Consider the following 19,076-nt stretch of genomic DNA (forward strand, 5'->3'; position numbering starts at 1 on the left):
AAAACTAAAGATGTCTCTATATCTCAGGTTTAAAATGACAACTAAAGAGGTCCACAAAATTCAAAAATCTCCTTTTTTGGAAAAGTGGTGGTTATTTTCAGTTTGTGACTATGGACCAGGTATTTGAAAGTAAATGACATCTAGGACATAGAAACAAAGAAACAACGGGACATGTTAAACTATTACAATCAGTAAAACCCAGTCTGCAGTGGTTTTATAAGACAAAGGGCCCTGCTTCTTCAAACAAAAATTATGAAATTATAAATCTGAGGAAATAAGATGGAGAAAACATATAAATTAAAAGAAATCTGGGCCTCCCCGGTGGCGCAGCGGTTGAGTGCTGGGTTGCGAAGCTGCCCGCGGCCTCTGCGGCGCCGGTTCGATCCCCGGCTGCTCCCCGGCCACCAGAGGAGGGTCCCACATGGCGCGCAGACCTCTCCTGCCGCCCGCTGCTCCCCTCAGCAGTGTACTTCGGTCCTTCTGCCTGCTCTGCTCCCCGCTCTGGCTCTGGTGAATTCTCTCACCCTCCCGCGCTTCTGACTGTACCCAATGCATGTATAATCAAACAAACAAACAAATAAATAAATACATAAATAAAAATACATGCCTCTTTAAAAAAAAAAAAAGAAAAAAAAAGAAATCTAAAAGACATAACAGTTACAATGCATAAAGATTCAATCTGAATTTTGAACACTAGCTATTTGATGACACTTGGTAATTGCTGTTACATTTTTTAGGCAAGGTAATATTTTGATTTTTAAAAGATTCCTTATATTTTTGAGTAACATACCAAAATACTTATAGATGAAATGACATAATATATGGGATTTGCTTCAAAATACTATGATGGGGGGGGCTCCCTGGTGGCGCAGCGGTTGAGCGCTGGGTTGCGGGGCTGCCCGTGGCCTCTGCGGCGCCGGTTCAATCCCCGGCTGCTCCCCGGCCACCAGAGGAGAGTCCCACGTGGTGTGCAGACCTCTCCTGCCGCCCGCTGCTCCCCTCAGCGGTGTGCTTCGGTCCTTCTGCCTGCTCTGCTCCCCACTCTGGCTCTGGTGAATTCTCTCACCCTCCCGCGCTTCTGACTGTACCCAGTGCATGTATAAACAAACAAACAAACAAACAAACAAACAAACAAATAAATAAATAAATAAATAAATAAATAAATAAACATGCCTCTATTAAAAAAAAAAATACTATGATGGGGGTAAACAGATAGGGTACAGATGAAACAATGGATTAGAAATCGTAATTACTGAAGCTAAGGACAGACTGATGAGGATTCATCATACATACTTTCTACTTTTATATGTTCTTAAAATTCTCCATTATACAAATTTTTTAAATGAGGCAATTCAATAATTATAATTTTTTTGCTTTGATTTCTAAAAATTAGGTTAACAAAAATCATATCTTAAAATTATACTTTGATTTCTGAAAGTAGCTAAATACAAATTTACAGTTATGAAATGCTAAAAGTTAAATGCTAAAAGTTAAATAAGCAATATCATTAAACTAATCTTCATCTATTAAGCTGGGTAGAAATTTCTCAATGTTCAAAAACTTGTTTAGTCATATATCTTAAATGCATTTTAAGCTGCATTATTTTCTTGGAAAACAAAAATTCTCAGAGGGCATGCTGTAAAAAAGCACAAAAGTTTAGGTCATAATTTTCATAATTATAAATAAAAATGTCCAAAATAGTACTAACAAAAAGTAAGAAATGACTCCTAGTCATTAATATAATCACTTAAGAGGTTAAAGTCATTAGGCTAATCGGTAGTAGTGCAATTAATTATTTTTAGTCTTAAAGGCTTGAAATTTAGTACAGATTTTCTGATTCAGTAATATATAATTAAGGTTACCTGTGATTTATTCACTACAAACTAAAAGATACATTTATAACTTAAATCTATAGCTAATTCCTATTAGCGATTAATTTTTTTAAGTCTCCAACCAGGTCCTACAATTTAAAAATGTGACTGATGATCTCTAGTAGACAATTTTAGATACTGTAAGTAGTTCTTTGTCCTTCTTTTTAAAAACCTGTAATAATCCAGACTTTCTACTTTTCAATCTGCTTCCTCATAAATGTTCTTGAAACATATTCAAGAAATGGAATTAAATGTGTTGAATGTTTTGCTTATAATAATATTGTGCTTCTATGGTATTTTCATAATCTCAACAACTTAAAAACATTTTTAAATGTATACAAGGCCTACTGAGTCATTGTCAATTCAAGGCTACAAACCACTCTGTGGTGAAATGATTACATCAGACCAGTGTAAGATTGAGCTGGCGCTTTACTTTGCAGGTTTAAATATCTTGGCTCTCCGAAGCATGTGTGGGGGCTGCAGTTTGGCATAAAATTCCTAGCCGGATGCAGATAATTTCTCTGAAAAATGTTTTGAAATGGCTAAGGTTTTTTTGCTTTTTAAAAATGACGGAGAAAGTCTACGTTAGAACCTGGTTCAAAATTTATGGCTCTTTTGCTTTTTAATATGCCTGTCTCTGTAGATACCCCAAGTACAGCAAAATAATTCCAAACCTAAGACTTTTAGTAAGTATAAACCCTCACTTTTATATGACTTTAACTGTAAGCTCAAAAATCAGAATAGGCTGCTTCAAATTATAAAGGGAAACCAGAAGACTTTGAAACCACAAACATCTGCTAAGCCTTCTCAGTTATGATTATATGTTGCCCTTGATCATTTTGGCTTCCACAACGCTAGGTTTTTGGTTTTGCTCTTTACATTTTTTCCATTCAAATGTTACTTTCTTTGCTCCTCATAACGGACTTGTGAAATAAGTACTAATATCACCACTCTTACCAATCAGTAAAGGAGAGATGCCAAGTACACTGGCCAACATAATCCGCATAGTTATCAATGGAGCTGGTGCTAAAATTCAGATTATCTCACCCATATTCACCTTCAGTACCTGTGGTTCTCAATCCTGGTTCCAAACTAAAACTGGCTTTCTGAAACCACTAATGCCCAGGCTTTACCCCAGACTAAATAGTTAAATTAGAATCTTTGAGAGACAGGACTCAGGCTCAGTATATTTCCAGTAGCCCCCACGAAAGAATAATAATATTACACAAAGTGTAGGAGAAGAGGAAAGTAAAAAGATAGCAGACATGGTAAATAAAAAGTCCACATGTAATTTTAAGGCCATTTTCTTTTTTCAACTATTTCCTCAATCCCAAATCATTAAACATCAAGAATTGGTCCTTAATTTTAGTATTTGGCTACATGATGTGTATTGGGACCATAAGTCCTAAGACCTATCAAAATGTATAATTTTAATTTAAAACACCTTCTGGATAATCTACAATTTTATAGCCTCTTTACTGCCACATTATAATCATTTTTACATATTATTTAGGTTATTTTATACTCTACTAGGTTATATTTTTTGTTGCTCTTCATTCCTTCTGGATCAAACCTTCCAACTAAGATTTTTTTTTTCTTCTCCTTGAAGAGTAAATAGACATTTGCTGAGGATGAACTCTCTTTTTTTTGTTCACCTGAAAATGTACTTACTTTACTTAAATTGTTAAGGGATATTATCGCTAGACACAGAATTTTAAAATGGTTAAAATTTTTAAATGGTTATCACAAAAATATCATTAAATTATCTTCTATCTTTCATTGTTACTATTAAGAAGTCAACTAACAGTGTAATGGCTATTCTTTTGTTTCCCCTGGCTGTTTTTAGACTTTGCTTGTTGTCTTTGGCTTTCATTTTGCCATTATATGCCTACAAGTGGACTTCTTTATAAATAGTCTACTTGGGATTAACTGGAATTTCTGAGTCTGAATCTGAGGAACAAAGCTGATTAACTTTTATATGCTAAATATATTCTATTCTTTTAAAAATGTTTCACTGTAAAATATAACACAGACATCACAAAACATAAATATGTATAATGTAATTAATAATCACAAAACCAGCATCCATGAAAGAGATGGAGCATACACATAAGCTACACTAATCAGCACATACTCCCTCCTCTAGAGCAACAATGTTCATGGATGTGATGACCCAAGTCAGGGAAATCAAATCTAACAAATTTCAATTCCAAAACTTCCATGCATGATGTCAGACATTCTCTTCTTTTGGCGTGATATTGGCTTACAGGTATTGGGAGATGCTATTAAAGGCCTGAGGATAAAGCTAGCATTATCCTAAATGCATCCTAAATCCAGTCACATTCCAAACTAGCTTTACCCCAGTCTTTTCAATTGTGAGAACCAAGAAATTCTCCTGTCACTTAAGCCCATTTGGTTAAATTTTCTGTCACTTGAACGCTACCAGGTTCTATTGCTATGATTCATCAGGTGATTTTCTTTCTGGAAGAATTATTCCATATGAATACTGCTACTACCTTTCTTTTCTACCTTACATAAGAGTTACATTCCATCTTATATAATAATCATCTGTAGCTATAGTCTGCCCACTACTGAACTGTGTGCATGTAGTACAGTGTCTGACATGAAAGGGATTCAATTAACAGGTATGGAATCCTTGACTACATCAAAGAATCATTCATCTTTGTATCCCTAATATCAGATTAAGTATTGTACAGATGCAATACATGTTTGTAGGAGGAATTAACTAACAAATATGCAGATGGGAAAAATAACACAAAGGAACAGAGTTCAGGACATACACAAAGAGATTCTAAAATAACCTTTCCAAAGGCTAGAATGATCCACATGGGAGTTGATTAGAGTTGGAGATATCAGTATTAAACTCATGTTTCACTAATGTTGATACAAATAGTTAATACATACAAATATTTATAGACATTTTTATTTTCTTGCTCCATTAGCTGTTACCTAAAAGCAATAACACTATAGTAGTGATAAGCATATTTAGTACTCAAGTTTTAGTATTTAATACCTTTCTCCAATAAAATAAAAAGAACTAGGGCTTCTTAGAGAAACGGCTGATTCTAGCATTAGAACAGGAAATACACAAGATCCTATAGCACATCTTGTAGTGCTATAAAGAGAGTGTTCCAACAACAATAAAAACAACAACAAAAAAAATCCTACAGTGATTGGATGTCAAAAGAATATAGGAGCCAACCGATAGGCTTTCAATGGCCAAAGCTGGAACAATTCGAGCATTTACAAAATCCCAGCACAGGAGACAGGCTCAGGACCCGGACTTTGCAGAGACACAAAGCTGCTGCTCAGACTCGAAAAGTCATGAGAACTTTTGACAAAACCTTGAGAGACTTCAAACATGCAGCCACTTCCCCTCAAAACAACTGATGACTTCTGGGACAAGAAAGCAAAAATTAAGATCCATCTTTGAAAAGCAGCAGTAGCAGCAGTGTTATCAACAGTCTTTACAAGCCCAAATTCAGAATTTGGGATCCATCAGGACAAAGACTTACACTGTTGGATGTGACATGGCATTCTATTTTAAAATACTGTATAGGTCAACGCACTTAGAAGTGTCTAGAAACACTGACCACTCCAGACTGTTAAAAACCATGATGAGCTCTCCCTCTGGAACAGTAGTAAATTACAGGTAAAAAGACCCTTACACCAAAGCCATACTCTAGTCCCACCTCAGCACAGTCCCTGTTTGCACAGTGGTGATCAGTTAACAACCATCAACCTATCACAGGGGATGATGAAACCCCCCTCTAAAAGATGCAATATCCAGAGTAGTCTCTATAGATTTTTAACTGGAATGTCTGACATTTATTCAAAACTACTAGAAATACCAAATACAGAACCACATGATTGATAAAGCAAAAAGCAAGTAAACAGACACAAAGATGTTCCAGATAATGGAACTGACAGTAAGTACTTGAAAATAAATATAATTAGCATATGCAAAAAAGGAACACTATGTATGAAAAGATAAATTCACCAAAGAATTGTAGAAAATAACCAAGTAATTTAAGAATATATACGTAAAATTAAGAATTCATCAGACAGGCTTAAGAGCAGGAGACACTGAGCCAAAGATAAGTTTGGCATTATCTAGTTACGTTAGTTATTCATCTACTGCCTCTCCTCTCCCAAATCTGCTCTTCTTTGCCCTATTTCTGAAACTGCCCTATTTCTGAAACTTCTCATCCTGATCCCGGTGTCATTTGCATAGCTGCCCCTGCAGAGCAGGAGACCCAGCAGGAGACCCTTAGTCTAACTGGCAGCCAGCCCTTTTCTACTCCCTAGCCCTGGCCTACCAGCACCTGGTAGGCACAGGCCACGTGATTTGCACACTCTTCTGCATGTGTGTTATTCTTCGTTAAGTTATATAAAAACATAAATTATTCATATACAATCAAATAAAATGTGCCCACGTCCCTGATAATGACTACACGTGGATCTAGTAAACTGCATCTCCTTTAACGTGCCAACAGCACGTTGGCAGACACCTCTATCCCCGCACATGTCATCTGAGGCTGATGACTTAGCTGTCTGAAGTACTATGTCCACTTTGAGTGCTAAAGAGTTCTTTAAATATCACAAAGGTAGCATGAAGCATATATTCAAAAAATGACAAGGCATTCTAGTTTAAATATGTTCTAGGCAAAAGCAGGCAGAAGAGTCTAGGAATCGAACACCACACACCTAGATGGCATTTTTCAATAGTGGGACACAGAACTACCTCAGCTTAGTGTGTTCTTTGTGTGTATTTCCTATAAAGAGAAGATCGGCACTAGTTTTTGAGGACACACTCAAAAGGTGTCTTTCCATAGGTAGCATAGTGGAAATCTGGAAAAAGAAGTGACAATGTGTTAGTACATCCTTCTTTCTACTCACATTCCACTTAAGCAGAGCAGTCAGGGATGGAAACACACAAGCCGTGGGTCGTACCTGCAGTAGCCCCCCTGCCCTGAAGATGTCTTTCTCTAGCACAGAGTAGCTCTCACCTTCTACAAACTAGGAAGTCAGATTATCAGTGGTTTTCAATCTTACTATAATTGCAGTATGTTCTTCTCATTTAAATTTATGATCCACCCTTCTTCCTTTATGCAATTTTATCTTAAATTAAGGAGAATTATCATTATTACTTTTGGAGAAAAGAATTTCACAATACCTTTTGAGGCAGCCAAACATGCCACAGGATGTTGCAAAAGCCAGGCTAAAAATCACTGCTTCAGAGATTGTTAATTGATTTTGTCCCCAAAATTTCTATAAAATTGCATTTTTCTTCATCTAAAACATATTTTCATTTTTCATCTAAAACATATTTTCTAGTCTCAGAAACCAACAACTTCCATAAGGAACACAGAACCTTAAAGGAAGCTTGTGTATCTAACAATGTGTATTGTGCACTACAAGCCAGGCATTCTTCTAGAGACCAGGACACAACACTGAAGAAAACAAATTCCATTCTCTCATGAAGCTTCCATTGCAGTGAAGAAACCAAGGTGACCCTCTAATCCAGTTTGCCTCGTACTGCCCTGTCTTAGCATTGAAGGCATTATATCTCAGAAAACCCTCAGCCCCCATCAGTCACCCCAGCAGAGAGACAGACAGATACCAAACAAATAGGCAACCAAAAACTTATCAAATGGTGATAAATGAAATGAAGAAAAGAATGCATGATAAAGATGAGAGTAAGGAAAGGTTACTATTTTGTATAGGCTTCCCAAATACAATGACATTTGAAGACAGGGAGCAAGTCATTCAGGTAACTTGAGGGAGTTCCAGGCAGGAATAAAAATGGTGACGAAAAAGGTCTTAAGGTAGGAGTGTTTGTTCTTGGAGTGTCTGAGGAAGAACAAGGAGGCCTATGTGACTGGAGAGGGGGGAGCAAGAAATGGAGTGGAAAAGATGAGGTTAGAGAAGCAATTAAGTGGTAGCCAGAGCATAACAACTATGCCTACCCACCACTTAGTTCAGCACAAGTTCCAGCTTCTTCCTAATGATTTTAATACCATAATTCCAAACTAAAATAATTTTCTTCTTTCATTACAATGGAGCCTCTGTCTTAATTTATTAATCATCCACTCCTCTCACATTATATAGTAATAAACACTATGCAACTCTCCCTCAGCAGTCCTTTGTGTCAATTATTCCAACGTTTAACTATATTCTACCAGCGGCTATTTGTTTTCATGTATCTATGTCTCCGAAAAATTCAGACTCCCTGAGGTCACTTTCCATGTAACACAATGTTGAAGATACAGTGTACAATCAATAAAAGACTGACTGACAGGATTTTCCTCAATGTCTCTTTTCTTGATTTTTATGTTTTTTCATTAGTAAAGCAGGGCACCTGATTCAGAACATGACACATGAAACAGTGTGGTAAACACTAAGACGGAACACAATTAAGGAACAGCCACTGAAAAATTAACTTACAGCACAGGGACAGCTCTTAAATAGCAAATGCTTAGGTCTGCAGGTTTAGCAAAAATGTGCAAAGAGCAGAAAGTTCTACAAGTAACAACCACTTAAGAATCAACTCTTCTAAGTGTTCTTGAAAAATACTTCTGGACACAAATTATCTGGATGATTATCATGTTATTTATAGAAAACTTTCCAAAATCACCCCCAATGCAATTGTTTTCTTTGGTATGTACTATGCTGTAGTTACATGATCTTCTCACACTGTCTATTAAATAAAGTTGTGTATCTGACTCCTCTACCAGCCTGGGAACACATCTAGAAAAGAGCTCAGGCCTTATATCCACTGTCTAGGCCCTAGATCATAAGAGACAACTAATGTTAATTTAAGTAGCTTGTAAGTAAATTAATTAGCACATATAATATAGAATGATAAAGAAAATTTTTAATAAATCTACAATTTATCAATATTGACATTAAAAGCTCCCAGAAATACTATAAGCTTATGGCAATACTGCTTTCATTACTACCTTAGGAAATGCCTTGTTTGGTTTATAAATCAAAGGAATGCAATGTCACTATTTTAGAATTACATCTCAATATCAAAATATGAGATATTTTGATTCAACTTCCACAACAAATTGATTTACCTCAATAAAAAGCAGAAAAAGATAAAAAACATAAGTCTATAAAGAGATTTTTACTCAGTAGAGAAAAAAAATTATATTACAAGTTAGACTGTGAAGTTGCAGGATACAAGATCAATATACAAAAATGGTGCATTTCTCCACAATAACAATGTGAAACTGAAAATCAAATCAATAAAAAAGCCCATTTACAATTGTAACAAAAATACCTAGGAATAAATTTAACAAAAGTACAAAATTTGTACTCTGAAAATTATAAAACAGGGAAAGATGTTAATGAGAACTATTAAAAAATGGAAAAACATGTCATATTCTGCTGCTCCCCTCAGCAGTGTATTTCAGTAAATCTGCCAGTTCTGTTCCCCACTCTGTCTCTGATTTTATTAAGATGGCAATAGCTACTAGCTTGATCTACAAATTCATCAGTATCACTATCAAAATCATATCTGACTTTTTTTTTTAAGATCTATTTATTCATTTATACAAGCACTGGGTACAGTCAGAAGCGCAGGAGGGTGAGAGAATTCACAAGAGCCAGAGCGGGGAGCAGAGCAGGCAGAAGGACCAAAGTACACTGCTGAGGGGAGCAGCGGGCGGCAGGAGAGGTCTGCACACCATGCAGGACCCTACTCCAGTGGCCGGGGAGCAGCAGGGGATTGAACCGGCGCTGCAGAGGCTGCGGGCAGCTTCGCAACCCAGCGCTCAACCGCTGTGCCACCAGGGAGGCCCCATATCTGACTTTTTTGCAAAAATTCACAAGTAGATGTTAAAATTAATATGGAAATGCAAGGGACCTAAAACAAAGCAATCTTGGAAAAGAAGAACAATGTTGAAAATTTCATTTCTTTCCAATTTCAAAATGTATTACAAAGTCATAGCAAACAAAACAGTGTGGTATAAGGTTAATGTACAGCTCAATGTAATAGAATGAAGAGCCCAGAAATAAACCCTCACATTTATAGTCAACTGAGTTTCAACAAGAATAGCAAGACAATTCAAAAAGGAAAAAACAGTCTTTCTGATAAATTTTGCTGGCACATCTGGATCTCCAATGTTGTGGAACAATGAAGCAGAGCTCCTACCTCACACAAACAAAAATTTTAAAAACTAATCATCTGATAGATCAGAGCACCTCATATTTTTACTAACCTTATATGTATCCTTTATTTAAGTCTTGTTTTGGGAGAAGTTTTAAACAAGTTGAATAAATAAAAGATCACATACAATTTCTGAAACTATATCTTACAAACTAAAATCCACTGGAAAGTCTGTATTTCTCTCAAATATTTAAAATTTAATATACTTTATATTAAAAATATATAGGTATATTATAGAATCATATGCAAATTTTTCATGATTTTTAAAATAAAACCCAGAAACTTTAAGGAAATTCCATATGGCATACGATCCACTTTGGACTATACTCCCAGATTCTAAGGGTGCCCTTGCTGCTTCTCTAGGCATGCCTACCCCATCAGTCTATGACAAAATGCTAGGCAGCCTGCCTGAGGCCTTAAAGTAAATTTAGTTAAAGAAATAATATTTACTAGATGTGCGATCTTTGTCTTAGATACAGTGCTTTTGAATTTTGGGCTGTTTTTTTTTTTTTCTCGTTAATTCCTCAAAAACATTTGTGATAACTTTACTCAGGGACTAAGTATCAGAATGACTGGGGTTATCACATCTACTCTGACACAATTATATAAATCTAGGTAACTTTCTTCAATACTAAAATAGAAAAGTACAGTAAGATGGAACTTAAAAGTCTTTTCTAGTTTCCAAATTCTACACTCTCGGGACTCCCTGGTGGCGCATGGGATTGGGATGCAACCTATGAAGCTGTTCGCAGCCACTGCAGCACGAGTTCGATCCCCAACTGGCCAGGGAGCTACCCAGATGGTGCAGCAGACCTCTCCTGACTCGCCCACTGCTCCCCTCAGCAGTGTATTTCAGTACATCTGCCTATTCTGTTCCCCACTCTGTCTCTGGTGAATCCTCTCACCCCACACCTCTAGCCCGTACCCCAGTTCTTGTATGCATGAATAAATAAATCTTTAAAAAAAAACAAATTGTACACCCTCATAATATTTGTCAATATTAAAGATATGCCCTTTAAATTTTAAAGTAATTTTTAAAAAACCAAGTTGTCAATGCATCTTTTATATATTTTCCCTCTGAGAGCCCCCTCTTGCATCATCCTAGCTCAAAGGCCCTGCTCTCTTCCCTGAATTTTCATAGCAGCCCTCAGTTCTGATATTCAATCCCTCCTTAACCCATTATATTGACAACATTGCTGTTAGATGGTTCTCTAATCATCATTTCCTTCTATGGCTCTTAACCTAGCAAACATTCCTTCACCCTAGGATCATATCCCAATTTACCTTTCTAACTTTTTTTAGCCCTCCCTTACGTTAACTTACATTTCATACCTACTTCTATAATATTATATACATCAATTCTTCAAATTTATGTCACCTGCCCTACTTGAAATACTCTGTCATACGGTTAAGGGCAACACCAATATGAAATGGGTTGGCCTGAGTGTGGGTCCTCACCCAGGCACTTAAAGGGACTTAAAATGAGACTCAACTGCAGGCACACACACAAAAGGTTAATAAAGGGTTTATTTACAAAAAGGGAAACAAACTACCATGAGATACCATCTTACACCAGTGAGAATGGCACATATTAAAAAAACTAGCAACAACAAATGTTGGCGAGGGTGTGGAGAAAAAGGAACTCTTCTGCACTGTTGGTGGGAGTGCAAACTGGTCCAACCACTGTGGAGAGCTGTGTGGAGATTTCTGGACCTACTAAATATAGAGCTTCCATATGATCCAGCAATTCCACTCCTAGGTATTTACCCAAAGGACACAGAAACATCCATTCCAAAGAACACCTGCACCCCTATGTTTATAGCAGCACTGTTTACAATAGCTAAGCTTTGGAAACAACCCAAATGCCCAAAAATAGATGACTGGATCAAGAAGATGTGGTACATATATACCATGGAATATTACTCAGCATTCAAAAAAGATAAACACATGCAATTTGCAGCAACATGGATGGCACTGGAAGGGATCATGCTCAGCGAAATAAGCCAAAAAGAAAAAGAAAAATACCGGATGGTCTCACTCATAGCAGGAATCTAGAAAACTTAAATAAGGGACCAGGAAAACGAATAACTATAAGAAAGTGAAAATCAAAATCAACAAAAAACTACGAACCAGAGACACTTTTAGAGGGGCGGGGGTGGGAGGGGAGGGATTGGGGTCAGAATGGGGGGGCTGCAATTGTATGGGGAATATAAAAATAAAATTTATTATTAAAAAAAAAAAAAAAAAGGGAAACAAAGAGAGGAATAACCCATAGAGAAAGAGAGCAAGATATATTGGTGAATGTGTCCTGCCAGTTCCGCTGACCTGAGACCCCAATAGCATCCTGAAGGCCGGCAAAAAACCAACAATCCCCCAAGGCCCACATGTCTCTGGTTATAAACCAAGCCTGGCTGCTTAACTCCACCCTTAGTTCCCAGCAATCCTCCATTCTTCGGTGGTGATGGCATTATGGGATTTGCAGCCCTTGGTGCCTTGGATCGCTTTGGTCTGCGGTGGGGTAGAGTCCATAAAACCTGTTTGTGGAGTTTGTTCAGGACTCCTTTCCCCCCAACAATAGTCCCCCACTTTCATTCCTTTCCTTAAGAATGAGTACACGTGTCACCTCCACCACAAAGCCTATTCTGAAAACCTTCCTAAAAATTCTGGGGCACTTAGCCTGTAACACAGCTTTGGCAGATAGCATACGCTGCCCTGCACTGGGCAGGCTGAACACAGGAGAGGTCTGTAGAGATCCTGATGCCTCAATTTCTTCCCCCCTCAGCAGAATGCAGGGTAAGTATGTAACACATGGCATCTAAAGGGGCTACAGTGTAACTACAAAATTTTTAAAAATCAACTAAAGCAACAGTTTAGGTCTAATTATTAGAAATTTTGCAACAAACTCATCCTACTCTTGCCAACCATATTTTTACAGCTGTGTTCTAAAACTTAATACTTTAGGTGTGGGTTAATACTTCCTGTCTAATCTCTCCTTCCAAAAAAAAAAGAAAAAAATGGAGGAGGTAAGATTTCAAAGCAAGTCATCAAAACTTTTAATTACAAAACTTTAATGACACCAAAAAATTCCAAAAAAACCCCCACAAACCTAACAATATAGTTTTAAACAACAACAAAACTTCTTACAATACAGGCATCATAGCCAAACTGAATCTGAGAAGGGAAAGAAACAGACACATTTGGTCTGGTCAGAACTTTTAAACAAAGTGGCACATGTTTTTCTCTACCAGCCATGCAAAGCACATAATTTTTATATAAACCGCATGTGTTCTGACAAGTTCCACCTCCCATTCCCTGCTTTAAATCTAGAAACATTTTACTCCAACTACAAAGTTTTTGGTCTTGCTTAATAAAGAACACTTAATCTGGTCTTTACCCTACTGATAATAATACTGAGATAATATGGATACAAGTCCAAATTTGCCACTTTCACTTCTATAGAAAAAAAGCCTCTTGAAGAGCCAAGAAACATTCCCCGAACAAGCCCTGTGATGAAGTGTTAGTAAACATTAGAAAATTGATTGCAGGCCTGAAATATTAGGTTTAAGCAGAGAAAATGTTTTCAACATGTCTCTTTAAGCTGAAGTAAAGCTATTTTAACCAATGTGCTAGAGACTTTCATTAATTCAAAAAATTCTGAAAGCAAAACTGCAATGAAAAAAAAATCTCTTATTTAAACTATTTTGGCACACAAGGAGTTGTACTTATTTCACGGGACAGAGAAGAAAGGGGTGGAAAACAATCCACATGCTTGGCAAATTTATCTGTTAAGCATTTGTCAAAAGCTAATTTTATTTTTCTTTCAACAAATAAAGATCATCCAAATGAGCTTGTGGTACTCACATGCAGAGCCGAGGGGTCTGGCAGGAATTCAGCATCTTCTCCAAAGATAAAATCAGGGGGCAGCTCTGGGTATTGGGCATTGAAAATGATATCCCCTGAAATAAACGAGAATGTCAATCCCTTTTTATTTCCTTACTAATGTATGAATGTTCTGAGGCATGCATCAGGAAAACTTCTAAAAGAAGTTCATATTAGTTTAACAAAACATTTGAAAAGCACTCTCTGAAGGATTAATTCCTCAAAAAAAGAACTGATATCCTCTTTTAAATTATCACCCATAACATGCAATCCAAAAAAAGTTTTATCTCTTAACACACAATAAATATAAATACACAAAGAGAAAAGTAAATGCAGGCATATCCAGAGTATATGTGATTTTTCATTTAACAGGAGTTCCTACTGTGCAATCACTGCCTGCTGCTATAAGAAGTCTTTACTGAGGACTGAATCTGTAAAAACAAGGTCCTTACCTTAAACAAATTTAACATACAAATATTTGGTATAATGGAGAGAACATCTGGCTTATAGTAAAAAAAAATTCAGGCTTATATGACAGGCTTATATTATTTATTAGTTCAAGTGATCTTGCACAAGTTTTAAGACTTTCTTAAGATTTCAGTTTCTTCATCAGTTAAAGGGGGTTATAATAGCGCTGGAATCACAGATTTGTTGTGAGGATAAAAGAGACAGTATGTCTAGCACAGTGTCTGGCATATAGTAAGCACTCAATAATATAGAGTAGTACAGGAGGACTACTGCTATTATTAGTAATATTTTGAAACAAGACAAATTACAAAGTCGCTTTAGTAAATTTGTGTTGTAAGTTCTTCTAGCTCTGTTCTTTTTCTGTCTCCTCCTTTAGCCCCCTTTAATTCCCTCTGTTCATCTCAAGAACCAATACTCATCATTCTGCTAATAACAATAAGGTGACCTGCATATCAACAATCTAACACACATATTGGGTTCTAGTGTATAAAAGTGTATAAATACACACAAACTTGTATAAATACACACAATCCTGCACCCATTTACAAAGATACAGACATAGCAGTTCAATAATTTTACTGCTCAAAGAATAATATATTCAAATTAAAACATTCAGACCAGTTCTCATTTGAGACTTTCTATCTCTATGTACCATGCATTTCAACATCAAATTCACCAAGTCTAAAACCATGCTCATGACTCCCTTTCTCAATCCCCCTCTTCTCTGAGAGATTTCCCTATTTCTAGGAATGTCACTGCTTTTCCTTAATCACCAAAGATGACCTTAGGGTCACCTTTGACCTTACCCACACCCTTGTTACTCTTAGAAAACAAGTCATTTTAGCTTTTCCTGCAAAATGTCTCTTATATGGGTATTTTCGATTATAACAGCTCCATCCAGCCAGGGTGACCTAGCCTATACATTCATACATACATTGAACACATATTTGAACCCTGCTCTAAGGACTAGACTAGGCACTGGAGATCAACCGAAGAACTTTGCTTTCATGTGGGTGTAGCGTACAAGGCTCTTTTCAAGTCAGACAAAAGCAGGATGCTTGATCGTCCTGAGGCAATAGGTACATATCACAAGGTATGACCGGGAATGGGAGAGGGGGGGTGGATGTTGACTGATGAACCTTGTGCCTCCCAAGGACTGATCACTGGGATGCCTTGTTAATAAGACTGGAGCCATGGGTGGGGGTCAGAAGTATATCAGAGGACTCACCCTCCCTAAAGCCCTAAATCCAGTTTTCAATTTGACCCATCCTTTTCTCTATCAATAAAAAGGCCAGGATCTGGCTCTTGGGCAGCATCCTACATTATACAGGTTGCTTCACGCCTCCCTCTCTTTTTTTTTTTTTTTTTTTCTTTTTATTTTCTTTTTTCTTTTATATATTTTTACACCATTTTTTTCATTTTTGCACAATGTATGCATTTTCATCTTGGTTATAGTCCCTGTAAAATTCCCACCCCCCCTTGTTTTGATCCTAATCCCTTCTCCCCCCTGTAGTGTGTCTCTGGTTTATAGTTGCTTTGTTGATTGTGATTTTTACTTTATTATAATTAGTCTTTTTCCTGGTCCCTTATTTAGGTTTTTTAAATTCCTGCTATGAGTAAGATCATTCGGTATTTTTCTTTTTCTTTCTGGCTTATTTCACTGAGCATGATCCCTTCTAGCTCTGTCCATCTTGGTGCAAATTGCATGAGTCTAACTTTTTTGATCATTGAGTAATCAGTGAGATAATGCTGACTCAACACTTTCCAAAAATTGAGTTACTATCATATACTCTTAAATGGTCTCCTGAATTTTCCTCCACCCCTTACAGTACATATTGTCACCAATCTTAAAATACTGCTTTGTCCAAAACTTCCTAACGTGAAATATTTCAATAATTCTCTAATTATTGATCTCTAATGTCAAGTGGAAGAAAAGTAAACTTTTTGAACTGGCATTTATGGTCTCCAAAACATTACATTCTTATTAATTTACCTACCTTTCTCTTTATATACAAGCTAATATCAACCTACTCAAGTTATATTCTAGAACATATTCCAGATCATGCTCTGATATGATCTGCTTGCTGACCTCCAAATATTATCTACCTAGTTGAAATGTTCTTCTGCCTTGCTCAGTTCTTAACCATCCTTGACCACTTAGCACACTTAATTATCTTCTCTTGCATGAAGCTTTCCCTAGTCAATCCAGTAGACACTGAGAAAATCTACAGTGAAGAATAAAGTATAGAAGACTTAGTTCTGCACTATCTGTAGGGAATAAATTTGAACAAGAAAACACAGCAAGAGAAGTTATGTGTAGAATTAAATTATCAAGAGTAGTACAACCACTACCTATTCCTTGAATCTTCCCATTACTATCTCTAGGTTTGAACTAAATGTATTATTAATTATAAACTTTCTTCAAACATGCTTTACAAACCATTAACCCAAGCCAAGACTAAAAAAGCTGAAGCATTGTTTGAGGGCCTGCTTTTGTAAAATCTTGTTTCACTTAAAAAGGCAGTTTCCAAGAATCTATCCACAATGTTAAGTGAGGACTTAGTGTTATTTCCAAACCACTAAAGATTGAAAATCTGATCCAAGGATATTTACTCTTGCCAATTCTATTTAACATTGTCCTGGAGGCGCCTGTAGCCAGGACAATCGGAAAAGAAAAAGAGATTAATAGCATCTAGATTGGAAATAAAAAGTAAAATTATCTGTATTCATAAATAACATGATCTTACATAGAGAAAAACCTAAGGAATCCACACATATACACATGCAAACAAACCAACCTATGAGAACTAATAAATAAGTTCAGTAAGGTTGCAAGGTACAAGATGTACGAAATCAACTGTATTTCTATACTAGACTACCAATGAATAACACAAAAATGAAACTGAAAACATTTCCATGTACAGCAGCCATCAAAATTAATACACAGGAATAAATTTAAAGAAGAAAGCATAAGACTTGCACTCTGAAAACCACAAAAGATTGTCTCAAGACATAAATGGCATAAATCAGGTTTGTGGATTTTAAGACTTAATACTGTTAAGATGGTAATACCACCTAAATTAATCTACAGATATTAAATAATCCCTGTTAAAATTCCTGCAGTAGCCTAAAGTCATTAGAAATGCAAGGGATTCAGAATAGCCAAAAAGCAATCTTAAAAAAGAGCAAAGCAGATGACATGATATTATACATAGAGAACCCCAAAAACTCCACAGAGAAACTAATCAAAATAATCAACCAGTTTAGTAAAGCAGAAGGATACAAAATCAGCACACAAAGATCAGTAACCTCTCTATACAATCAATATGAAGAACAAGAAATCAAGAAAACCATCCCTTTTATAACTGAAACAAACAAACAAAAAAATACCTGGGAATAAACCTAGCAAAAGAGGTGAAGGACATATACAAAGAAAATTACAACACGTTCTTACAAGAAATAGAAAATACAGCAAAAGAGACATTAGCAAAAACAAAGAGACACCCTATTGATTAGAAAAAAATTTTGCACACAATACTACTGATAAGGGACTGATCACAAGGATCTACAAAGAGCTCACACAACTCAACAAAAACAAAGTAAACAATCCAGTCAAAAAATGGGCAGAAGAGCTAAAAAGACACTTCTCCAAAGAGGAAATGCAAATGGCCAAAAGGTATATGAAAAAATGTTCAACATCACCAAAACTACAATGAGATACCAACCTACACCAGCAAGAATGGCACATATTAAAAAAAAAAAAAAAAAACACAACAACAAATGTTGGCAAGGATGTGGAGAAAAAAGAACTCACCTACACTGCTGGTGGAAATGTAAAATGGTCCAACAACTATGGAAAGTTGTGTGGAGGTTCCTCAAACTACTAAAAATGGAGCTTTGATATGACCCAGCAATTCCACTCCTAGGAATCTACCCAAAGGACACAAAAACATTCATCCAAAAGGATATCTGCACCCCTATGTTACTGCAGCATTATTTACAATAGACAAGATATGGAAACAACCCAAATATCCAAAAATAGATGATTGGATCAAAAAGATGTGGTATATATACACAATGGAATACTATTCAGCAATCAAAAAAGATAAACTCATGCCATTCACAGCAACATGGATGGAGCTGGAGGGATTATGTTCAGTGAAATAAGCCAGACAGGAAAAAAAAATATCAGATGGTTTCACTTAAATAAGGGACCAGAAAAAAAATAATTAAGATATATTAAAAAACAAAACTAATAGGTAACTATTAATCAGAGACATTCTGCAAGGGATGGGGAGAGAGAGGGATCAAAACAGGGGAAGTAATGTGTTCTTACACAAGGGACTATGATGATGGTGCATGGGTGAATTGGTGGTGGGAATTTTGCGGGGACTACACCTGAGAGGAGAAGGCATGCATTGTACAAAAAGGCAGAATGATGTAAAATACATATATATAATAAAATTAAATTAAAAAAAAAAAAGAAAATGGGGGCCTCTCTGGTAGCGCAAGGGGTTAAGCACTGCACTATGAAGCAATCCGCAGCCTCTGCAGCACGAGTTCAATCCCTGGCCGGCCAAGGAGCAACCCAAATGGTGCAGCAGACCTCTCCTGACTCGCCCACTGCTCCCCTCAGCAGTGTACTTCGGTCAATCTGCCTG

At 36.5% G+C, this 19,076-nt stretch overlaps 1 protein-coding gene across 4 annotated transcripts in view; it reads right to left on the reverse strand.

Moving 5' to 3' along the window:
• Positions 1 to 19,076, reverse strand: part of BABAM2 (BRISC and BRCA1 A complex member 2) — a 368,631-nt gene that overhangs the window by 273,996 nt on the left and 75,559 nt on the right. For all 4 annotated transcript variants that reach the window (XM_054701249.1, XM_054701248.1, XM_037528303.2 and 1 more), the window contains one exon: positions 13,930 to 14,024. In XM_054701249.1, the coding sequence (XP_054557224.1) occupies positions 13,930 to 14,024 (95 nt within the window). The remainder of the gene's footprint in view (positions 1 to 13,929; positions 14,025 to 19,076) is intronic.

This window comes from Talpa occidentalis, unplaced genomic scaffold, assembly GCF_014898055.3.
Source record: "Talpa occidentalis isolate TD23 unplaced genomic scaffold, MPIMG_talOcc4v2.1 talOcc4.5, whole genome shotgun sequence".
Taxonomy (NCBI): domain Eukaryota; kingdom Metazoa; phylum Chordata; class Mammalia; order Eulipotyphla; family Talpidae; genus Talpa; species Talpa occidentalis.